Below are 25,559 nucleotides of genomic sequence, written 5' to 3'. Positions count from 1 at the left end.
ACTAAGACTTCAATAAGAACGATATCATAATCTAGAATCTGCAGTCAAGAATCTTCTCCATCCTCCACCGTCCAAAATAAAATAATAACTAGCATATTCAACATCTTGTTCAATCCATTATATTTGTCATCACATCCAGATTATCCTCATGCATGTCTTAGATGGAATTTAACTTCTACACTAATGCAAGTCTTCGTCCACCGGAAAACTAGAAAAGCAAATTGTACACAATCACAAATGTCAAAAAGAATAACTTGCGAAGCCAAAGCCAAAACCAGAAACAATTTCCGAAGATGAAATGAAATACACAATGCTTACCAACTTGAGAGTTGAGAGTGCTTGGTTCACATACTGTATAAGCATCAACTTTTTCCTCAAAGCAACCATATTTTCCCTCCGAATATTGACCTCCTGTACCCGCCTTGCCGACCCCACCAAGTCACAGTCCAGAAGCCTTATAGTCTCCTTCAATTCCCTAATTCTATTACAACCTTCAACAATCTTAGCATTTAAATCCTCCAACTGCCCTTGCGCCTCATAAAAAGAGCTCGACCGGAGTGAAATCTCCTTTACCAAATGCAGCTCCACCGTATCCAAGTACTGCGAGAGCTTCTCCTGCAGAACTAAATTCTCCGCCGTCGTTTTAAACGGACACGCCGCCTTAAAAGTCCCGCCATCTTCCAATTGAAAGTCCTCCTTGAAGTACAAAGCTGGAACTTCCCTCAAGCAAGCCACCAACGCCTCGCCCTGGCCTGCGAACTCACTGTCCTGCCCCTCGAGCGATTCATGCTGCTGAATATCGTGGAAACGACTGTAATGCTCGGTAATGGAGCTAAGATAGGGTCCAAAATCAGGTTTGTTCACTTCGGATCCGGGTTTCGGGATGCCGGCAGAATTGGCAGCGGGTAAAGGCGCGAATTCTGGCGCGGGGATGGAGGACGTTGGTGACCACCAGTAGTCCGATTTTCCGGCGTGTGGATTATTAAGAATTGAAGCTAGACTTTGACTGCCGGAATCGGAAATCGATTTCGCCAACGACGACGAATTCCGGACAATTTTGCTACTGTGATTGGCGAGATTGCTTTCGTACCTTCCCAATCGGGAAGGCGATGAATCCATTTGCCCTAACTTCTTCTCAAGATCTACTCAATAACTACGCAGTAGCTACCGGCACAACGGCGACGTCTCCCGCGGCTGCGACGGCGATGGAGAGTCTGAAAAATAATCTATTTTCTTCTATTTTAGTTGATCATAGTAAAATTTTGGAGAATTGGGTTGAGAGAAATGTGAATAATATACTGGCAGATCTATATATGAACGTGATTTTGATTGGGGATTGGGTGATCAAATTTTTTATTCGGTGAAGATCTGAGAAAAGATTTTGGATCTACGGAAGGGGGTAATAACTAATAAGTAATAATAAGAGGAAATGTGGGGAAATCGGAAATGGACCGGGCGCCGGCCGGTTTGAGACGGGCATTGGATTTAGTTCGCTTTGCTTTTGTTGGTAATTACATTTGATTCCCCAAAATTTTGAAAAATAACAGAAAACCCCTTAAGGAGCTTAATTTGTTGTATTATTGCCCAAACAAGTTTTGCAACTAGTTTTGTATATTTTCTACCACATTTTCACGTATATTATATTACGAGAACAACATGGATCGCGATAAATAACAAAATGGATGTTATGAATTATGTACAACGGTTAATCATTTTTTGGAATGGAATAATGGGCTTCAGTTCTCGATCAAAAAATCTAGCTACTTTATATCACGAGAACATCATGATCGCTATAAATAACAAAATGAATGTTGTGAATTATGTACAATAGTTAATCATTTTTCGGAATGGAGTAATGGGCTTCAGTTTTCGATCAAGAAAACCAACTACTTTATTTATCATTTTTTCAGCATCGAACGTAGAATATGAAATTAAGTTAAATTGTTTAAATGAATATTTATGAAATCTCGAATCACACGTAGTGCCTAATTTAATTGTTTCGTTTCAATTTTTAGTATTTCTTCTCAAACAATCTTTTGTACAAATTGACATAAAACAGTTTTAAAGAAAAAGGTAATTTATCTTGTTTAGTGGTATGAAGAGATTTTGGTAGATTGGAATTTTTAATCCTCAACCCAAAAATAACAATCTAAAGGGGCTCTTAGGGACTTGAGTTTGTAAGCTTTTACTTCTGCATTCAAGCTACCTACCTCCTTGAGTTTGTAAGCTTTCAATTCTTGTTCTTGAATTGGTAATTCCCATGTTTGACTCTTGAGAAATTAAGGAAAACTGCTATTGCAAGAAAACAATCTAATGTACATCAACTTAACAGCCAAAAAATAAATAAATAAAAACTTTAAAAAAAAGAGTTCAGATTTTATGCTCTTCACAAATAGAAGAAACTAACACAGATATCAAAGCATGAAAAGAATGTCTTACATTTAAGGAAAAAATCAATCATAATTTTGCACCCTAACTAACAAAAAAAACTCTCTCTTGCTTTACAGAGGATAACTGCCACTTGCACCTTTCCTTAGCCAAGAAAATTCCAATCACCTGACTTAAATTTTCAACAACTTGACAACAAGCCAAATAAGATATCACAGCAGCATTTCATGTCAATGACTAGCACCCATAGATGATGAAAAAATCCGACTCAAAAGTTGATTCCCATGTTTCTAGTGGACTGCTACGCTGGACATGGTATTTGTCTACTTACAGGAAGAAGCCAAAATGGCAGGGGCTGCCAAAAGGCCGACTTGTGAACTGTTCAGCTTCCACATATGCACATAAAGAGTTGGCACAGAGTTTCATACTTTGCTTGCTAGCCTGCACACAAGTAAATAATGATAAAGAATTACAAAATCTTTCGAGTCTGAAATGGAAGAAGACATTTTCATGCACTTCTCTCATCGACCTCTTAATGAATCAAAATTTATGATCACAGTGGCACACAAGTTGGACTTCCTAGGTCCAACAAAATACAGAATGATAAAAGAGCTGCTTGTCCCATAGGGAATGATTTGTATGCAATAAACTGGGATTGTGTACTCTTCTTGTCCACTGGATATCAAGACAACTCCATATGAATAAAAGCTCATGCTCCAAGATTACCATCAGTTCTTACCTGTTAAAGTATAGCCCTAGCACAATAGATCTGGCTTCTTTAACCTGTACTGCTGAAACCTCTGCCTAGCATACTCCAAATAATCGAAGTCGATTTTGTTAACGTGTTCCTGAAAAAAATCAATGCAGTTAAGTTGAACACTGAATTTGTAAATATGCATGAATCTTATGACGCTCAATGAAGTCTTATTATTTAAAATGAGACGATATCAACTATGTCAAGTGCCGGTATCTTTAACTGCAATACTAAGCTAACTTCAAAACTGTCAGAAATTATCTTGACGACCACAAAATCCGTAACCTAAAAGTACTCCTATTTGTAAATATGCATGAATCTTATGACGCTCAATGAAGTCTTATTATTTAAAATGAGACGATATCAACTATGTCAAGTGCCGGTATCTTTAACTGCAATACTAAGCTAACTTCAAAACTGTCAGAAATTATCTTGACGACCACAAAATCCGTAACCTAAAAGTACTCCTAATAGCTATATAGTCCTACCAATCACCCCTGTTCTGTGTGTCAATATATGTTGAAAGAATTACAAGAGATATCTCTTGTTATTTAAGGGGCAACCAAATTTGAACATGATTTCATAAATAACCACAGTTTGCTATACAAACCAGTTCCACAAAGTATCCAAAAGCCTGCACAGAAACCCAATCAACTGCCAAAGTCCCTGCTTGTCGTGATGACTCATTTCTAGCATTCAGATCTTAGAGACCAAAAATAGAGAAACCAGGAGAAAAACATTACAACCATTTTGAGACATAAACTGTCAATTGATGAAGGGCATAAATTTATCCTTTGTAATCATGTGGGAGGACAGAGATCAGGAAAGCATCAGAAAATACTGGCTCTGATCCTTATTTGAGCAGTCAAATGACATTTTTTCAGCACAAAGTACTTATTCTGTGAAATGAATGAATACTATAACTTGTTCACATTTGTCGAAGGCACTGAATACTAGGAAAGACCAACTAACTATAGGAGATATTCTAGTCCACAAACATTTTAACTTGGTACAAACATGCAACTCCGTCAAAGAGGATGACTCAGCAGATAAAACATTTCAGACACCTTATAAGGTACAACCATGCCTTCAGTAGAAGCACAAAGCAACTTATTCTATGGGAAATTGAGAAATAAAGAACTACAGATGTGCACAGGACACTGTGGTGCCTCATGGTCAAGAAAGCAATTATCTTCTCGGTAAACCCCTATCACCCAAATTCCACATACCACACGTTTGATTTTTCATAATTGCTTCGCGCACATCCTTGTTGCTGTCTAGATTAGACTTGTTTAGCTTGTAACATTTGGGTGTTTCTCTTACCCTGGCGCAAGTAATTAACTAATAGTATTCTAGACTAAAAGCATTTAATGCTCAGAGTATTATAATAGTGTACTAAAACATTTATGCAGTGAATGGATCTCATACAATACCGAGATAATTCCCCACAGGCCCCAGAAGAGATGGCTTGCAAGAGTATATTTCTCTACTTCTTGGACTAGCTGGTCCACCTTAAAGGTATTAGGTTGATCACCTACACAAAAGATCACAAAGATTGAGATTGGAACTTATAAGAAAGTTCATCCAAAATTTTCTTCTATTGAAAACGAAAAAGCACTGGAAATTAACAAATACTAGACTTGGACCCCCTGATTAAAATTTCTTAACGCATGTTCTTCTAGCATCAGTGCATGCAAAAACCGCTTGGTTGACCTTCCTACCTGACAAATGCCTATTTTCTATCTCTGAAGCCTACAACAAGAAGTGGGAGAAGCAGGATTCGAATCTACATAGAAAAACTTCTTATCAGGGTTTGACAACTTGACTTGAACACAATATCCCTTGTCTTTTGTCTTTTTCTTTGGTACTCTATGGCCTATCGACTGCCCTTGCTTGCTGGCAAGTGTTGAGGTGACATAAGGGAAGACTCCCTATTCTGCTGGACCTTGGTTCTCAACCGTTTCACTAGAAGGGCTGCTGCTTATGGAAGCAAGGTCGCTAAGGTGACTAATCCATCACCCATACTTTGCAGGTAATCCCTTACAGTGCCAAAGACCGAAAAAATGCATATTGATTACCTTAATATTTCTTACAACAGCTACTATTCATTTTCCTTTGAGTGGTTCGTGAAGCAATTGATGAGGCGCAGTATATATTAGTTCTTACTAGGACATATTCCAGATGCTTACCTCTGCATGTGTAGATCACTATTTGTTTTTACTAATTTCCTTTTGTATGCGCTAATATTGGTTGATGGCCAGCATTTACATTAATGTTTGGTTCACTTCTAAGACATAAAAGCCTCATGATCTGACAAATGGCGGATCCTCTTTCATTGATCAAATTGAGACTTTTATGTTCTACCATTTGGGAAAGGCCCCCTTTGGCGAAGTAAAGTAGGAGACTGCATCAACTGGTTAGTGAATTAGATACATCAAAACTTCACAGGCAGGATGAAGTTTGGAATATCCCAAGTGAGCATGAGCAAATCCATGGAAAAGGTACTACAGCATGGGACAATATGAGCCCCATTCATAGAGAAATTAGAACGTAGGCTGTATATCACGTAGCTGAAGTATGCCTTGGGTAACTTGTCAGGCACTGACGGCCACAAATTTTTTATTGTTGTAGGCGTGCATCTAAGCTACATAATCTGAATAATCTCCCATGCCCCCCATCATATACAAAAGACAAGCTATGGATACATATACTTTTACATACACCACAGACAAACAGCCCTCATATAATGCACAGGGAGAGAGAGAGAGAGAGAGAGGGAGGGAGGGAGGGGGCTTTAAAATGTTCGGTACCTGAATTACTTAAATATATCTGGACAAACCGCTTCCGCTCCTCGACATCTGTTCCAAGTTGTTGGTCAGTGAAAAGCAATTCAGATTCGGTTTTCAACCTAACACAAAGAAAACCATACAGACTCACCGGGATATTTACTGTAGTCCAAAATATGAGGGGTTTCTGTGTGATAGTCAGCAGCCATTTCACAGAAGTGATTTGCGATATCAAAAGCAACAGGATTGTAACTTGCATATTCATAATCCTGTGAACAACAACAACATGATTTATAAAAGATTAACAATGAATAAAACTATATAGAATACAGAAGGAAAGAAGAAGAGGAAGAAGAGATTACTCTGTTTTTAAGCAGAGAGACATAGATAGCTATCAAGTAAAAGCATATTCGCTTAATTCTACAGAAAGTCACAACGGAAACACACACACACACACACAAAACAAAAAGAGGTGATTCAGTAACACTATGTTTTATTTGAAATTGAATCACTTGAATTCACTTGCAAAACAAATTACCCTATATTAAGGAGGAGCAAAACCATGGAATATAAGATAACAAGCTCATCAACAAAAAAAGGGACCACAGATCTCTGTAATATAAGAACCCACTTGAAGGAAAAATCAGGTCACAATCTCAGGCAGAATACTTATCCTGATCACAAGATGGAACGTTTCCAACGTACTCCATGTTTACCAAGTATATAGTAACTGGATGGTGACTCAATTGAAACAAAAAGAGAAACTGCAGCTACAGTTATTTTCCCTGATTCTGCTTCAGCGCAATATACTTACTGACAAGAAACAAAACTAGTAAAGAAATCAATTTAGCAAATTTTGCCAACTGGTAGATTACCCAGCTGACTTTATTACTTCAACATAATATAAAGGATGAGGATCACATGAAACTACAAGAATTTTCCTTCAACATGCTATAATCAGAAAGCACAAAAGTAGACGGCAGTTATACTTACTATTATGGTAATGGATCTGGTCTCTTCATCAATCATTATGTTCCCATACTGTAAGTCATTGTGGCAGAAACCTATTTGTTGATTGTCACTTGTCATTTTCTCTTGCATGCCAGATATTTCATCCTGTAGGGTATCCAGGGAAAAGGCTTTAGCTTCTTCCGGTGAGCACATGTTCTTGGCAGCATTCAACCAATTGCTGCAAAATCAATGCATGAAAAGCCTCATCAAACATCTATTGAATGAAAATGAAAATAATTATCTGTAACCATTCAAAGACCTTCATTTTGGTAAAGGTGTCAACTTTGCCTCTTTTGTCAAAGATGACTTGAATTTAGATGAGCATACCGCAGTCTATCCCAGAGGAGGATAGTCTTCAGGGCAGGCATATCAAGTTCATGAAATTCCCTCATTTTGACGGCTATAAGAGCAGATATTTCTGGATCACGTAGATCAGGTGCTGAGAGAGTCTGAAACGCAACAATGGAGTAAAAAAAAAAAAAGTTATACTATAGTGAATTCAGAGCATGTATCAGAATGTAAAGAGGCAATTTGCTGGGGAACCCAATGTTTTACCTGAAAGTTCAAAGTCACGCACATAAAACATCTGAGAACTAAAATGTCCTAAAGTCCACGATTGGAGGCATGTATTACACGTCAACAAACAATCTCTTCTTTACTTCCAAGCTACCTTTTAAGAGGCTAGATTAATGATTAACTTTAAGCAGAGTGGATCCTTCAGAAATATGTGATGCTTCATCTCCTTCATCCTTAGAGTGGGATGGCTTAAGAGAATATCTTCAATGCAATTAATCACAAACAATTAATCTAGGAAAGTTTCAGGAAACAAGATAAGGATATATCATCGTGTATTTAACATCTTGGTACATTACATTCTTTGCATTGCAAAACAAACTTAGCACTATGATTTCAATACAAGTTTAATTCTGGAGATCAAGTTGTCTTCAGTGCCAATTGAAGTTGCACCCAGCAACTTCGAGCCCACATCATTTGCATTTAAAAAGGATTCTAAGTCATGGTAAGACAATTAAAAGTTTGGCCTTTGAATGAAGAGCTTGGATCTCCAATTTATAAACATTAGGTTGCCATGGAATCTTAAATTTTAATATTTAAGCCATACTGAATACGCAAACACATTATTTTTTCAGCTCGCAAGTAGAAAAACAAAAAAAAAATCACAATCCAGTGCATTGAAATTGATCCCATCTCCCTATAATTACATATTAGAAGTGCAGAAACAATTCTAAAATGTAAAAACCCAAAGCAAGTACCACTGTACAAAAACATAAGCAAGCTTTTTCTTGATAAAAAAGGTAGAAAAGAAATAGGAAAAGTTTACGTACCCTGGCACGAATGAACTCTTCAACACGGCCATTGGAGAACCTGGCAAGCAATCTAGGCCCCTGACCCTTCTGAGACATAAACTCAAACGTCTTGATCTCATTCTCCCTATCAAAGAAGATATCCACCCCTTTACCATAAATCCTCACGAGCACTTTCCTGGATCGCTCGTGAGTAGTGGGCCATTTTATTTGAAAAACTTCGTTAGTCATAGCCCCCTTAAGTGGGATCACGTGCAATTGATCCGGGTTGATCGTATCCTCCCATTTTGAAGCCAATGCTCTCAAGATCTTCTTGGCCTCTTCAGGAATGCAATCATTGTTGTTGCTGCTGTTCTCTGCAGGCGAATTGGATTGGTTTTGGAAAGAGCCCATTATTGGGGGTAAAGAGGTGCTTTTTCTTGGGATTTTTCTCAGGGTGGCGGGTTCGTTTGTGGGAAATGGAGGGAGAGGTGGCTGGTGGGAGGAAATTTTGGAAAGGCCGTTGTGGAGATTCGTCATGGAACTATGGAAGAGTATTGAATTTGGAGTCAATGGTGCTGCCGAGTTGGGAAGTTTGAAAAGGACACGTTGCGACATACTGGGGAGAGCGACTGGAGCATCAGCATTGCACGTGCGGCTCAGGCGCCAGCAATGGACGCGAGGCAGTACGGTCGATCTGATAACCGTTTAATTAAATGGTATAACATTTTCTTGAACGTTTTGTAACTCTATATAAACTTCTTGTATATTATTCTGATAGTATCTATGTTGCAGGCCAAAATTGCCGTAGGTAATTGTAAAAGTTCTTGATCCAAATGGCAAGGGAGTAGGCATCCCTAGGCAACAAAGGCATAAAAGTGAACCATGGACAAATTGGATCATTGCACTGTACACAATAGAAGTAAGCAATATATAAGCCTCCGGGGTTTTGGTCTGGTGGTAGTAGCCTAGTGTCAGTCCCTTAGGGTGCGGTCCAGATGGAACATGCATGATCGTGGCAGATTTCGGCCGGGCATGACCTAGGTGGAAAGGCCGAAAGTGAACCTAGTTAGAAACGAGTGAACAACTGTTTGATGATGTTTTCCTAGTCTAAGTATGGATTGGGGGAAAGTTTTAGAGGCAACAAATGTCTCTAAGTTAGAAGGGGAAAAAATGGTGCTTCTACTAACGGTCCTAAGTTTTCCTCTAGGACATATATATAGAGGGATAACTGTGACTAAGTCAAGTCAAATCCAAGGGCACGGAATGATTATGGCTCGGTGGGTTGTTTCGAGTAGTTTCAAGTGCTAGGAACCACGGTGTATAAGTTGCCAAGTGTTGGGGCAAATTGGGTGCAGAACGTTGCCGATGGCAGGAAGCTGGGCGCACGGAAGTGTGCGGCCATTGCCCATGCGCGTCAAAGATGAACGTTGGGCAGTTGCTGGTAGTTGCTGGCGGTTACCAGCCAACTCAGCCTTGTTCTTAGCGAGTTCCTGATTTCGTAGACGTTCAGATCAGACCAACAGTTGGGTCTTATCAATCGTAAACATGCCTATAAATAACCAACGGTTGGGTCTTGTCAACCGTAAATATACCTATAAATAACGAGTTAGGCAGAGACTAAGAGAGGAGAGTCTCAGATAATGAAAATCACCCTTAAATATTTTGCACGCCAAGTGTTTGTAGAATTGTCATTGTAAGCTTCATTGTGATATACAAGGTTGACCGTGTTGGCTGTAACTTGTGCGTGTGTTCCCTTGTTTTGCTTGAGTGTTCTATGTTTTGAATACTTATGTGTAAATGTGTTTGTGTAGGCTAACTGGTAGTGTGGCTTACCAGTGTCATTACGTGCGTGGTTTGCTAATGTCAGTAGACACCTCGTAGCACTAGTTAGGTGAGTACCACTACTAAGGATCGAATCCCCGATAAAACAACCCACACGGTTTGGGTAGGTTGGTGTGTGACACGTGTGGATTAGTTGGTGATTCGGGATACCACACATGGTCATATGACAAAAAAAAAAAAAAAGTAGGCAATATATATGCCAAAATATGTGTGTATAAAGACATACGCACACTGTGATAACAACATACAAAAACAAAACAAAATTTGTATCCAAAACTCAATCCTAACCGTCCAATTTCAATTTTATTCATTTTCACCATAAATTATTTCTGCAATCATTATTGTGATTACAGAGAATATATAAAAATGGTTTACAAATATGGGTCTTTTAGGATAGAAAATTCTTTAGAAAAATTTTATAGAATAATATAACACTATTTCTATGGTGTGATGTTTATTAGGTGATACGAAAGATTGAAAAACGTATTTATGACATAACTAAAAAATAATTTGCAAAGAAACGACTACTTAAAAATTTATCACATTGTTAGTTATTACAAATAACTTGTATAACTTCATTAGGGACTAAACTTCAAATGCTAAATATTAAGGACAAAAATTACATTTTTTTCATAAGTCTTAAGGACTATAATAATTATTTATGTTTGTAGTGAAAGTGCAAAAGTAATAAAGTGATAAAGATCTTTTAGGAACATAATTTTTAGAAATTTCACCAGTTAAATGGAGTTTCAAGGTGTTGAATTCCGTCGTGCCTTATCAGGATCATCGGCATAGAAGGAGAAAACCCAATGTCAGAGTCATAGTTGGCCGAATTTTTTTTCAAAACACGAATATTCTAAGAAATTAGCCTAGTAAATGAGTTAAGACTTGCCAAAAGCTAGTTTGGAGGAGTGAAAAATGATCTCCAAATTGCATGAATTAGGCATACCCTCCAAGGTTTCTTTAACTTGCAAAATCTTTTTAAATTTTCAGACTTACATGGATTATTGATGACTTAAGAACTAGTTGTGTTGAACAGTTTGCCCTCTTTTCTTTTTTTTTTCCAATCTTATAATTTGAACTTCCTTTTTTTTCCCTGAAAGTAGGTTTAATCTTGAATATCACATATTATTTGGAGGAAAATTGACTTGTTTTAAACATTGAGAGCATGCAAACCCTCAAAATTTATAGACTGAATGATGTCCTAACAAGGAAGGAATATTCAAGAAGATAACAACTGTAGTATATACTTTCTCCTAGAAAAGAATATTCACAAAAAGAACGACAAAATTAAGTGGCATAAATAAAAAATTCCTAAAGAATACGCTTCTTCGAGATGCAAATTATAGTGCTAAAGTTATGTATAAGAGTATGGACAACCTGCAGAATCCTTATCATGTTGTTAGATGACTCAAAAATAGAAAACTGCCACATTCACAAACACTCAGATTCCTTGATGTATGGAACCTGAGTCCTGAAAATATCATGTTCTTGTCCTAAAATGCCCTTTAAAGAAGATGCAGATATATATACCTTATGGCATTACCTATGAAGAACTTGGATTGAAATTATTACATGTCAAAAATAGAAGTTCTCATAGGCAAAAAGAAACACACACACATTTTAAGTCAATTGATTTTTTTTTTTCCCTTTAGCAAAGACAAAATTATCTCATATCCGGTAGCTGAAGGCTCATAAACCTTTTTCAGTGAAGAGAGGTTATCTATAGGTGCTATACATCATTGACAATATCAAAGAGAAATTTCTAAAATGACGATGAATTTTAAAAAATTTCTGCAAAGGGGGCATTTTGAGTATGGTATTCCGTCCAAGAGGGAGGTCGCATTTGCTGAATGCGAAGTCGCTTTGAATTTTAGACCCACAAAGTCCAAAAAAAAAAAAAAAAAAAGAAAACCAGACCTCGCAACAACTTGAAAGCTTTGGTATTTACTAAAAGGAACTTGTGTTAAGAAGTAGAACCGCTAAAATTTTATGGTCGTAGACCTCTCAGTTTGTTTTCTCCTCGTTTGCTGTGTTTTATGTTCTTTGTGGGAGTTCTTAACCAGCATTAGTAGTTCCTCTAGAGAACGTCCACTTTTGAAACCAGTTAGGAGATTCTAAAAATTGACCATTACTATAATTGGTGCAAGCCATTTTGCTAAAAGCGAGCTCTCAAAAAAATTTTTTTTTTAATGTTAGAGCTATCATGAAATAAAAAATATTTGTTCTGTCAAAGAAAATAAATATTTTTTAAATATTTATTGTAAGTGTGATCATTTTGCTCTTTTTGACCACTTCGTATATTGTCATTTACTAAATGCGAGGTCCTAAAAAATTAAATTTAAATAATATTTGTTTTCTTCTAGCGAGCTCCTACAAAATTAAATTTAAAAAATATTTGTTTTCTTAGAGTACTAAATGCAAGCTCCTAGAGAATTTAATTTAAAAAATATTTGTTTTGCAGATCTCTCCTTTACTAAATGCAATTTTTAGTAAAATCTTATTTTTTAAAAAATAATTATTTATGCATTCATTGAGGGGACGAGGAAACTTCTGAAACAAAAAGAATGGAAGAAGGTGAAATGCTTTTGCCACTGTTGGGTCTCGCCTAGAGCTGTAAACGAGTCGAATCGAATCGAGTATCTCATGTTTGAACTTTGTTCGTTAAACGATTCAAACAACGTTCGTGTTCGTTCATTAATTTTTGAACTCCAGACCTGTGTTCGTATTCGACTCGTTAAACAAAGTTCATGTTCGAGTTCGAATTCGTGTTCGACTCGTTTAACATAAATGAGCCGTTCGCGAATATGCTTGAAATGCTCAAATCCAAATTATTTTAATTCTTAAATATGTCATACAAATCATTAATCATTTTAAAAAACAATTAAAGCACTAAGTGACTAAATTCTATTATTCATTAACTATATAACTAACATTAACATAAAAATAACAAATAAAACCCTCCAAATATATAAGTCTAGCCATAAAATTAACCTTAAATTTGTCAAATGATAATTATGTTCTTGTTCGCGAACGTTCATTAAAACTTGCAAACATGCTCGTGTTCGCTAGATTGAACGTTCAAACTCGCAAACATGCTCATGTTCACTAGATTATTAATCGAACAAAATAATTCATTCGAACTCGATTCATTTAAAGTTTCGAACGAGTCTTTCACGAATACGAACGCGTCGCGAGCTACCGAACAGTGTGGTTCGTTTAACAGCTCTAACTGACTCTCGCCGCTGCCTTTTCACTTTGTAGCGGTTTCACTCTTGGAGGTGCGGCTCTGTTCTTTTACTCTCCCGGTCTGTCCCACTCTTTGGAGTTACTCTGTTTTGGGAAGATAGGTCACAAAGCTCGCATTTTACAAATGTGAGCTTTGTGTCTTTTTTTTTTTTTTTTTCCCAAAAACTTTAAAATTTTTTTTCCTGAAATCACTAACTTGCATTTCTAAAATGCGAAGTCATTGAACTCGCATTTTACAAATGCGAAGATCCTAATCTTAGAATTACCTTAAAAAATAACCCCTCTTATAGAACAACTTTTTTTTTCATAACAATTTAAGAATTTTCTCCAATATCAAATGTGTGAATAAGTCTTTACAGGGACAAAATACTGACAGAGAAAAGGGGTGGCTGGGGTTGTAAGCTGCTTAAACTTCCTGCAAGAGATTGTGGCCAAGCAAATTTGAAATTTCTGTACCTAGATGTTTGGCACCAGTGTAGATCAGGCATAAATCTTTGGTCAATTTGAAACCTCAATATATTCTTCCAAGAGTCGCTCAATCGTCTTGCGAGATGTGACTCTGTCAACTTCAAATGCTTTCATCTCCTCTCGTAGATCTGCACAGCCATAAGATAAAGATCTCATTCAATGCAGAAAGTAAAATGGACGACGCATACCTAACTATGCTTATCCAACTTTCGGAGACAGGCAATGAGTGGACTGCAAGATCATTTCTAATTTGTAACAAGTGATTGTGGGAGTATGAGAGTTTGGCTTGCTTTAGTTATAGCACTATGGCATGGATAATATTCACTTCCATTATGCTAAAGCTATTAGGAAAAGTTGGCTTCCTCAGTTACTTGTGCAGCTGCATAACATGATATTAGGCAAGCACCCCCCAAATTTGACTTGTTTGGATCTCTTATACTGTATCCTCATATGAATTAACATGGAGAAGTATGAAGCCAATTTCATATGAGGTGAGGTGCGTTTTGATGCACAGGATCCCCAAGCTACTTCTATGTTTCAAAATAGAGTGCATTTAAAGATAAAGTAACAGGATTTTGAGATTGGACAGAATGAAAAATAGGAAAATAAAGGTGGGCACACTGACTGGCACAGATTTTCCTGCCAAAGGAAAGCAAAACTATTAGCAATAGAAGGTAACAATGTTATCAATGTTAGCTTTCTATTCCAACCAAGTCCGATATGTTTTAGCCTAATCCTCTTGTCTGCTTACACAGTACGATAAAAGCACAAATGCAGGTTCTCAAAATATTTGACACTTACTGTATATGATATCAAGTCTAGACAATATGCAGGTTCTCAAAATATTCATCACGGAATCAAGTTTGCTTAAAGACACTGTGAGTGGAAACTTGAAAATCTTGTATAGTTGGTACCGGATACACTTCCACACATGTTGGTAGTATGCTAATGTTTTGTAGTGCATATTACTCTTAGTTGAGTACTAATCAGATCCACATCAGCAAACTCACCTGGATGATGCAAAATTTTGAGCGGTAGGTCAGGAGCACTTGATTTCATAAATTGGATCAGGTTTTTCAAGAGTTCAACTGATTCAGCAGAGACCAGGATTTCCCTCTGAATTGCAGAAAAATTCAAGAACTCAGTACATCCATCGGCAAAAAGGTATCATTACAACAATTGAAAACACAGTAAGACCATCTAGAAATCATGCATAAAAATTTCAGAAGGTCTCCAACAACTAACAACTCCATATGTCTAGAAGGTTGTCACTTCCTGAGTTCCTGTCATTTCTTTTCATTTGTCTTGAAGCCAAAAAAAAAAGGAGTTACGTGATGTCAGCAGAAATATCTCCCTCCAAAGTAGGCACAAGTCGTGGCCTACCTTGATGCAAGCCATATTTGCTAAATGCCTGCGATGCGTGCAACATGATCTAGTAGGAGGCATAAAAGAAAATGCAGAAAAACACTACTCCAACCTTAAAGTTCTTCTCAGCATCATAATATCCAGAAACAATTAGAAGGAGGGAAAGTTTCTCCAAGCCTGCAGTTAAGAAAGAGATCGTGATGATTCAAAAAACTTAAAAAGCTTTACTATTTCTAGAGTGACGCATTTACTCAGTTGACCATGAGTATCTCAAGTTTCAATGTTGTAACAGGAAAGATGATACACAATAAATAGGGTTTCAATTTCAAGACGTCTTGTAAATTCTTTCTTTAGCTATCTAACATAGGTGCTGCAGATCATCAGATAGATGCAGTGATAAGAACAGAAACACCAGAGGAACATTTATTATATGCCATTCCCCAGAAGCAATCCCAACGCTAGAAGTGCAAATAGCTGATTGAATGGTCAATATTACAAGAAATATGGACATGCAAATTGCTAAGTTTGGGTAATGGATATCAAGAAAATTGGACAAAGCACATCAAGGGAAAAATGGTTAAAAAGTACTAAACAACAATTGAATGATGATAAGCACAGGGCAATAAAAAATTTTGATTAACAATTGGCTGAAAAAATTGGAAAGGGGGATTAATCAAAAGCTTGTAACAACTAAACAGGTTCTGAATCTAGTACAAAATGAGGCCAAATCTTACGCTGAAAATGTGAAATCTCCAGATTTGAAGTTGAATCAAGTGAAAGGAGCTGTGCAATTGATATTCCAATTGAACTCATCCCAATGTTTAACACCGTCAATCTAGAGTTACCACTGATTAGTTTACCTGCTTCAACAGAATTTTATGGTTAAATGATATGTACAAGTCTATTGAAAGCAGGAACCTAGGAAGCCAAATATGCATAGTAGCATAAATTAATGAATTATGCAACAAGAATTCACCAGACAGGTGAATTAGTTATACAGCTTAGTCAGCTGTACTCTTAACATAACTTCAGGAATGTTTACTCTTTTTATCCAGTGGAAAATATATGCTTCATATTGGTTAAAGCTAGGGAAGCAAAGATGCCCTAATAACTTTCTGTGGCCTTGGCATTCCAACAAAAGGACTCATTTACGTATTTGGTCATTTCAAGAACCCTAACTTGGCTTCTCAAATTTCAAAAGCAGCAATTTGAAGCATTTTTTAGTTTATCTGGAAGAACAGAAGTCCTCCAGGAAACTGTATATTGAGGCCTGTATAATACAAGACCTTAGACTGCAGCCGCATCGGCTTATTTTTCATTTTTTTTATTAGTGAAGAATATTCAAGAAACCAATTATCTAATTCCTATAATTAAAAGTTATTATCCAAAGGAAAGTAAATTTTGTTCTTTGTATAGTGCCTCAATTAATTGACATAAACAAGCCTTATGTACCATTAGGGGGAGAGGCCAGAAAGAGAGAGGGGGATGGGGAAGTATTAGAGCTGGAGAATAGTCTTCAAAATCTCTGAACCCCTAAGTATCTGACTAGGAAATTAGTGTCCATAAATGTATTCGTATCAAACAATTCATATGATTATGAATAAACCACTACCCTATTAATATTGTGTTAAACGTGATTCTAAATTTCCCAATTTCATCCCATAAAACATTGCAAAACACCTGTCTTCTATTTACAATATTCTAGCCCACGTATCCAAGACTGCAAGACATTATTATTGACAATTTAAGGGATTCAAGCTAATATTGCAATCTGAGGCCTATTTCATATACTTTCCAGCTAAAAGGTACTATTGCAAGAAAGAATTAGCTATACACAGTCTTTCCCAGACAAAGTTTCCTAAGTTTGCTCATCGCGTCCTGAGTTGATGCAGTGAAGTCTACAAATGGAGTTTAATGTAAAAAATTTTATGAATCCAAAATGGAACATGTAAGGAACTCTGAAACCACACCCAATACCTTTATGCAGTTAAAATTAGTCAGGAGGGATGTGCTGACCCATGCCGGATCTTTTAAGATGTTAATAGCTTTGAATGTCAAAATACTTAAACATTACGGCTGAAGGGAATTGTATTTGGGCAGAATCTAACGGTTGAACAGAAAAACTCTGCAGTAGAATTAGGGAAAAAAAAAAGAGAAAAAGAACAAAAAAAGAGGAGGAAAACTTAAAGATCACATGGAGGATTACTCATACATCATGATTACGGGTAGGAATCATCTATCAAACTCGAGAAGATTTCCAATTTGTAGGAAATGCTTCTGAAGCTGAACTGTGAAAGTATCTATGAGTAGTTAAAACCTTCTCTTAACTCAAAAGAGTTCATTGGTAAACATTCAGATAAACAAACTCAGTTGTTGCTCCAAGATGATATTGCAAATGTTCAAACACTATAATCTGAGCATCGAATCTGCCAACATAAGATGCCAATGCAAGAACTTGTCCAAATCAGTTATAGATTCATGTTAAAACTCAAAATTGGAGCCAAAGATGCTGAGTTGCAAATGTAGTAATATTAAGTTACGATGACATAAATGGTACATTACTAAATATTTTTGACAGCTTAAAACCCAAAAATAATTAAAGTTTATAGAATCTCAATCTCTAGAAAATAAATATTTAACAAAGACTTTTAAGATGAATAATTTGAGCTTTTCAGTTGAAAATACAATGCATGTGTTAATATTTGAGGCTTTACACATGTTTAGCATGCTTTTGAGGCTCTACACACGTTTGCTATTGATAGACCATAGCCAACTAACACTGTCTTTTTGTATCAGGCGAGCTCCTTCAAACATGGAGGACAAGAGCTTTGTTTAGTAAATGATGCATTGTGAGGTCAGTAAATTGTTATCTCCAATCTCAACTTGATACATTTACAAACTTGGTACTCATAATATACAATGGTATCTCTTAATAGGTACCACATTGCATGTGAAGAGGATACCATCTCATCTTCTTTTCATATTACCACATTCATACAGTCAATGAACAGAAACAGAGTTAAAATACTATACTTCACAAGTTAATGGCAGTAGAGAAGCACATGAAATAACCAAACCTATTTTTGTCCATTTTTTGATATCTTTCTGCAGGATTTCCCCAATGCTCAGTTCAGGTACATCATACATTTTGTATCTCACTGGAAATCATAAAAATTAAAACAAACTTTAGCCCTTTGCATTTTTTATGTATACAAATAAATTAAAAATATAAAGGAATGAGGTAAAGAAATATTATTTGAAGTAGAGCCAAGGAAGTTTAGAGCATACAGATCTGGTAAAGCCCATTGCAACCATATCGACCGGCCCCATTAATCAACAAGGTTGCCATGTAGTTGTCTTTGGAAGTGGAAAGAGGACTTCTCAAATTCCCAGTATCCATAAGGATGCCGGCTAGCTGCATCACAGAGACCAAAGCAAAGGAATTAGAGGCATAACAAACCTTTAAACTCAATATTTCCTATTTACCAGCTAAAAAGTCCATCAGTAAACAAGATGAGTAAAACTAATGGCCAAACTGTTTTGGTTGGGGAGAAGTAAGCAAGCATGGTTTCAGTTATAAGCATATCATCACAAAATGGATGTATGTCATGGCTACAAAATACCCAATTTCTGCATCTGAAGTTTACAGCGGAGATGAAGTAAATCACTTTTAGACCCTGAGTAAATGGTTAAGAAAACTCACGTATGAAATAAATTGTTACTGAACATAGGTCACTGCTTTTCACGTTTTGGTTCAAGAAAAATTAAAAGGATACCTAATATTGTCATTGCAGCCTAAGCATTTGTAATCAAACAATTATCCAGAACAGTAACTAGGTAAAAAATATGAGCGGATATTTGACAATTGTATAAAAGAGAGTAAAAGAATAAATATCAAACATTCTGCATTCCAACAAATACTCCTAAAACGATGCTTGAGCAACAAGTTTCTTAAATAAAACTCAGCAGGGATGCTCAATTATTAAAGCATATAGTAGTTGCTACCAGAAGTCGGCTGAATCTTTGCCCAGCCAATATCTCTGGGGTGGTAAGCAGAAACTTTTCAGCAATAAGTGTAGAGCAGGATGCTTCCTGAATCATAAATCAACAATAAACACAGTAAAGTAAGTTAAATACAAAAGGCAGGTGGCTGAAATAATGAACTCTGGGTGTGGGCACAACTAGTAGATAATATGATGTGAAGCCGAAATTCTCATGGATGCAGTGAAAGCTCAATCAATTTAATTATAGTAAGGAATGCCAAACAGATATCATTCCTGAGAAAGCCCTTTTATGTTCAAGTATTTCAAATCCGTAATATTCATAATTATATACTTTATCTCCACACAAGTCACACAGCATACATGATTATGCATGATGATGCCTACTTCTAACACTTCATTTCAATTCATGAGTTTCTAGGCATTTTATTTCTTCAGTTGATTATAACTCATGAATTTCCCTTGATGTATAGTGGGAAAAAATTTGAAAGGAAATTCTTCTCAAGAGAGACACAAATAACTGCATCGCTCAGGCCAGAACAAGAATATACGCAAGTAGGCATAAATTTTTAGGTGCAGAGGGAGTTCAAATATGACATGAAATCCTTGAATCATGCAATTTATGATTTTACCAGATGATTAAAAAATTGTTGTTGTTATAACCAGATAAATGCAATCTCTCTTCACAACTTACTGAGAATCTGGTCTGAAAAGTGTATAAAACAAACCGACAAAACAAGGCTCACACAGATACATTATTCTTCTGCATTGCCATGGAGAGCTGAAACACACCAATTAAGTTTGCTTACGCTCTCTTCCAAAGGTTCTTCCCCTTATGTTAACATCTACTAGTCACACTTTAGTCTACCAACAATCTAGTTCATAAGAAAGTTGACCAGAACATTTGAAACAGTTAAAGAAACATGCGTGGTTTAATACTATGTGTAACTTTCAAGAAGCTCTCTTGACATTCCTATTATCTCTCTTGGGACAGAGGAACATCAATTTTAGTTAAACCATCCAAGTGGGCCATTTATTTGATAACTAGGCTCTGATCAATCTGTTGTACTTGTGTTTAAAGAAGAATAGTCATTATTACTAAAAATAAAAATAAAAAAGACCTTTCTACTTACATGTCTGTCATGAAAACTATGTACATTCTGAGTCTATGTTGGGGTTAATTAGTCACATGAAATACAATATTTTCCTAGGTTCCATTTAATACAATGAATTGCACAGGAAAATGCAGCAAAGCTCATTATAACTGATGCATTTTAGGAATATATACTTCTTACCAGATAAGAGAAAAGTACAAAATACCAATTTTAGCATAGAGATTTGTTTGTTAAACATTTGGAAGCAAACAAGACGGAAAGATGTACTGATTTAAAATGATAGTACCTCTCCAAATGTGGCACTTTTAACCCAAGAATAGACATCATCATGCTGCGAAACAAGAAGACAAAATGTTGTAATACATTTTCTTGACATAAAATTTTCAGTAATTAAACAAGACTTCTTCATGTTAACTCTAGCACAGCCATCTATACTACCTTCGAACAACTGAATATTTCCACCAAGGCTTCTTTTAATGCCTGTACCATAAAGAACATTTGTCATTCATTTCAACTAATTAAACCATAAAGAAACAATAGACTCAGAATAAGAAACTTACTTCTTGTCTAGCAGGAAGCTTGTTGCAGTTCAGTAAAACTAGTTTAAGGCTTCCAAATAAATCATAATAGGATAAGTCAATCTGCTCATTATCACAAAACAAAAAAAAAATTGTGACCTCAACTGAAGTAGTTTTATGTGAATGTTAAGGAAAAACAAATTGCAACTGAGTTAGATGCAAAATTTGGAAAGGGGGTGGGGGGACAACAACAACAACAAAGAAGAGGTTTGGGTAATTTGACCTTACAACAAGAGAAAAGAGATATGAATAACAAGCCAACATGAAAGGGCAAATATACAGCTTAAAACAGGTTTTCAAATGCAATATTAAGATCCAGACTATAAGTAAGACGTTTCATCTATTCCTACACACATTTTATCTATGCCAATTTTGCAGATAGAAGATTTGCTACATAACGATTTTTTATAACATAAAACATTTAAATTTGAAATTGGTCTACGGGACAAACCTCATCAAGAAACACCAGTGATGACTGATCTACATGGCATGCATCAAGCAGCCATTTCAGCTCAGCTCGAGATTCCATGTCTACCCTTGTCATGTTGATTATAGGCACAGTGCAGAACAGTTTGTTCTGTAACGATTCATTCAGGTAAAAGGCATACATGATTGTTGTAGCAACAGAACCAACATCTGCTTGTAGTAACTTTTCTAAATTAGAGAGATGTTCAACTAGTACCAGTTAACAAGGTAATTGGTTCATGAAGCACTTACGAACAACAAAGTGGCTATTTAATTATTTCCCTATTTGTGTAGTTCCTCTGATTAGACTTTGGAAATAGGATCACATAACTCTCTGAAGTATTTCTTTAATAACTTTATTGAACGTCATAGGTATATCAGAAAATATCTTCAATCACGCAGATTAAGTTCCTGAGTTCAAACTTTATAAAATTCAAATTATCCACAAGCTTCAAAAGAACACGTTAAAATTGTATGTACAAAGAAATAAGTTACTCTGGCTACTAAGTCCTAACATTTGGATGGGGAAATGTTCAACATTTATCAGATAGACACATATCGTTATTTTGAGTTTTTTTAACCGCTTAATTCTAATTCTTCCATGTCCTAGTTCATTAAAGATCACCTGGCCACTACCGGAAGGTGTACGCTTAAGTATATCAATTAGATGAAGTGATGATTCTATACAAGGCTAAAAAGTCCTGGTATTGACAATATGATATACACTCAACTGAAAATAATGGTTTTGCAATATCTTTTAAAACAAAGTATGATCACCATTCTGTGTAAAGCTACAATTATCAAATACACTTCAAGGCCAAAGTTATTATAGAGGTGAACAAGAATTCATTGTTATAGCCAATTCTTCATGGTTGTGGCAAAAGTATAAGGTGCGCGTTGTAAAAGAGAATTCTGGAATCTAATCTTTGTTGGAAGCATACTACTTACCACAGATGTCAGGTCCTATTACAGCATGCAAGAACCTTCCTGGCACACCAGCATTGACATCATCTTTTCGAGCTCTTAGATACATATTTAGCTTGTATATACTTTGACATGATTCAACAACTTCCATTTGTGGTGAATACCCATTGTAAAATAATGCTGCTGATGGAGGAAGTGGAACTTTAGAGAGATTTGTTCTATCCTTGTTCACGCTGTATGATTGTTCGATCATGGGCTTTGTAAGTGCCAGAGTTTGAGTCACTTCATTTGCTAGACTAGACTTTGGAGGGCGCTCTTTCTGTGACTCATTTACATCCTCAACTCTGAACTTCAGTGCCGACTGGTGTTCTGACAATGGAGATGAAGTAGCATCAGAAATCCTTGACCATGTACTGGAAGCCGATCGACCATAATGTTCTAGAATAATATCTGAGGGTGAAGTTTTTAATGGGCTAGAAGGATTTTCTAGTACTTCACTTGTGATCTTTCTAGATCTTCTGGAACTAACATCTGAAGCAGTACGCATCATGCTTTCACCTGCAATCTTCTCATTCAAATTAAAATTACTACCTTTATCCATTATTGCTGCCTCTCGTCTTCTCATACCATCAAAGAAAGGATTATCCCGAGCACGAATATATGTTTCCTGACAGTAAACATTTAACAGATGACTAAGTAGAAGAACAAAGTTATTAGACTTGTGAAATCATGTCAGCTCTACGTCAAGAAAAGTGAATCATAAAAAACTGCCAATTTAAGTACTAGGCCAGCAAAATAAATTAATAAATAGAGATTTTCTGTAGCAGCTAGTATCAAGCTAAGCAGGAATAGTAATGGGGACTCAGAATGAACAGTCAAATGAAGGACAGTAATGTGGACTCAGAATGAACAGTCAAATGAAGGACTATTGAATAAAGTATCGAAGTAAAGATTTATAGCCCATGGAATAGCGCCAGATGACAAAACTTCCAAAGAAATAGGAGGACTTCAAATTTTTCTGCAGTGGCTCATTGGTCTGATTATTACCTGACCTATCCAAAACCCACAAACAGGAGGCAAAAAGCTTCAACTAATAGAGGAACTTCAACAGATACTCAAGGAGCAGTTTTGTATTTGGTTTGACATTATATAATGGCATATAGCAATGGTATAGTACCTATATAGGCACAAGTCACTACAGAAAGATGAAAAGGTAAAACTTTAAGAGGAGGCACCTAGGTGGTGCAGGCCAGATTGATAATTTAGCACAAACTATTAAGACACCTATGACTCTGATATAAGAAGTCAGCAAAAGATGGGAATTATATGCATGTTATTCATGTATCCAAAAGTAAAGAGTGTTGTCTTCGAGAGACTAAATTTTAGTAATTCAATGATCCTCTAACTTCTGTCAAAAGCCCTATTGCTCATCTTTGCAAAGCAGAGTCCCAATTGGGAGTCCCTTTTTTCTTTTTTCTGCTTCAGTATCACCAAATCAACAGAAGAATCTTCACGCTCTCTGGCATAGCCGGTGCAGAAAAAACCATGGTAAAGAGGGTTGTCCAGCTCACTTGCAACTTCACAATGCATTGAAATGGATGATTAGTTGTCTCTTCATTTCTGAGGCATGGTAAACAGTAGTTTTGCAAAATAATGTTCCTTGCCTGTAAATTGCTGGGTTAGTTTGAACACTGGTTGTTTTTGCTGTTGAAAACATATTTAATCTAATTCTTCCTCAGTTCTCAACAAGAGGTTTAGGTCTTCCTATGGGTTATTCCTTCCATTCTATCAGATTGTCAGTTTTCTCCAATCTAGTTCTCTGCCTCTTCTTACTGCTCCCATCTTTACTTCAATCTTTCTCTTTCTTTCTGCTGGTACTACACTTATCTGTGTAGTTTTTTGAAAGTTGAATTTAGTAATACCAAGATAACTCAGACGAGAAGAGTAAGATAGCAAAAACTTCATGGTTCTTAAGATCACTTAGTGCTTGCTGTTAGTCACAACAAATCATATTATTTCATTTCTGACCAAGAAATAAAAAAAATGTAAGGAAGCCTAGCTCAGGAGATTTCCTTTTGCATATTGGATTGCACAACTATTTGCAAAAGTATGAGCCCGGTGTATCCGATCTTGCCATTTCATTTTATTCCTCCTTTTTCTCATCTACAAGGAGCCAGGGCTGAAAACAGACCAAGAGATAATCTCTGCTTGCCCAATATTTAATTATGTGACAATCCCAAAAATCCTTAAAACTCGTCCAGTTACTCTTTCAAACCACTTCACCAATCTTGCCACTCAATCAAAAAAGAATTATCGATTCAGCAGTTATGCTAAGATGGACTCTACAAGTAAATTGAAAACAGCCCATTTCATTTCGCTATTACGTTATGTAGAACAAGTACTTTAACTTGAAAAATATGACATTCTGCAAGAACTAATAATAATCATCCACGCAACATTCATAATCCAGTAAATTACTGTTATCATACATAAACATAAAAACCAGAGAAAACTGAAGATGGGTTCTGGAATTCAGTCCCACCTGTTGACGGTTGGCAGCCATTGAAGCGGAAGAAGACTTCATGTTGGCCTTGTTGGGTAGAAGTGCCAAATGTTAGCGCCAAAACCAGAAAAATGCATATCTATCCAGCAGGAGATACAGAGAAGCAGCAATATGATGGGACGGTTGAATAGGAGAAAGCCAAATGAGGAAGACAAAACTTCCCCATTTGCAGTAAGCTAGACGTTGTGGGAAAATCCGCCATTTCTTCTAGGAAGTCTTGAACTTTTTGTTTTCGCTTTGGTATTATCAAACGCCGAATGTGGCATAAACAAACGCCTCGTGTTTTAAGTATTCCAGTCTGTCCACCATTTATTTAGTTTAGTTTTTTAACGTGGTTTGGTTGCATGTCTTATATATTCCCGTTGTCCCATTTTAACAGTCTTAATTTTTTTATATAATTTAAAAAAAATAGTTAATTTTATTAAAAAATAAATTTACCTTACTATTTTTTCTAAAGAAATAATATCAGAAACCTCCCTTTAGATTTCTCTTAATATCACCTAATACTCTTAAAGTTTCAAAAATATCACTTACCTCCCTTACTTTAGTTATTTGTGTAACAAAATGTTTGAAAACCCTAAACTACCCTTTCACTTATTAAATAAAAATGTTCCTAAGTCACTTTGTTCACTTCAAGAAAACCATCACTTCAAAAGCAATCTCTTGTAGTACTACTACATCACAACGCTATACCCCATAAAATTATAAATTTGAAAAATAAAAATGATATTTGAAAAGAAATACAT

General features: G+C 36.1%; 3 protein-coding genes across 7 annotated transcripts in view; all 3 read right to left on the bottom strand.

Moving 5' to 3' along the window:
* Positions 1–1,469, bottom strand: part of LOC113707740 (vacuolar protein sorting-associated protein 54, chloroplastic) — a 29,269-nt gene extending 27,800 nt beyond the window's left edge. The window contains exon 1 of one of the 2 annotated variants that reach the window (XM_072065105.1): positions 319–1,469. In XM_072065105.1, the coding sequence (XP_071921206.1) occupies positions 319–1,119 (801 nt within the window). In that variant the 5' untranslated portion in view covers positions 1,120–1,469. The remainder of the gene's footprint in view (positions 1–318) is intronic. The other variant, XM_027230044.2, reaches the window with a different exon arrangement.
* An 886-nt stretch (positions 1,470–2,355) lies between these two features.
* LOC113707786 (probable choline kinase 2) lies at positions 2,356–8,929 on the bottom strand. Of its 2 annotated transcripts, XM_027230108.2 has the most exons (8): positions 8,283–8,928; positions 7,267–7,388; positions 6,922–7,117; positions 6,080–6,197; positions 5,953–6,000; positions 4,576–4,676; positions 3,128–3,236; positions 2,356–2,829 (listed from the first exon to the last, which is right to left on the bottom strand). In XM_027230108.2, exons 1-7 carry the CDS (start codon positions 8,856–8,858, stop codon positions 3,144–3,146), a joined length of 1,254 nt encoding a protein of 417 aa, XP_027085909.1. In that variant the 5' UTR covers positions 8,859–8,928; the 3' UTR covers positions 2,356–2,829; positions 3,128–3,143. The 2 variants fall into 2 exon arrangements, 1 of the variants encoding a protein (XP_027085909.1); XR_003452332.2 differs by lacking the exon at positions 4,576–4,676 and having other exon boundaries at positions 8,283–8,929.
* Positions 8,930–13,618: 4,689 nt separating this feature from the next.
* LOC113708011 (uncharacterized) lies at positions 13,619–25,099 on the bottom strand. Of its 3 annotated transcripts, none has more exons than XM_072065214.1 (14): positions 24,793–25,099; positions 22,749–22,917; positions 22,275–22,619; positions 21,313–21,497; positions 20,844–20,924; positions 20,722–20,763; positions 20,570–20,614; positions 19,173–19,259; positions 18,456–18,582; positions 18,245–18,325; positions 15,902–16,027; positions 15,280–15,344; positions 14,813–14,918; positions 13,619–13,930 (listed from the first exon to the last, which is right to left on the bottom strand). In XM_072065214.1, exons 1-14 carry the CDS (start codon positions 24,832–24,834, stop codon positions 13,833–13,835), a joined length of 1,599 nt encoding a protein of 532 aa, XP_071921315.1. In that variant the 5' UTR covers positions 24,835–25,099; the 3' UTR covers positions 13,619–13,832. The 3 variants fall into 3 exon arrangements, with proteins under 3 accessions (XP_071921315.1, XP_027086241.1, XP_071921314.1); XM_027230440.2 differs by having other exon boundaries at positions 22,842–22,917; positions 24,793–25,097; XM_072065213.1 differs by having other exon boundaries at positions 22,275–22,917.
* Between the last annotated feature and the right edge of the window lie 460 nt (positions 25,100–25,559).

This window comes from Coffea arabica, chromosome 9c (genome assembly GCF_036785885.1).
Source record: "Coffea arabica cultivar ET-39 chromosome 9c, Coffea Arabica ET-39 HiFi, whole genome shotgun sequence".
In the NCBI taxonomy this organism is placed as follows: Eukaryota; Viridiplantae; Streptophyta; class Magnoliopsida; order Gentianales; family Rubiaceae; genus Coffea; species Coffea arabica.
The sequence above is the reverse complement of the archived record's forward strand: the minus strand, read 5'-3'. Positions and strand labels throughout refer to the sequence as shown.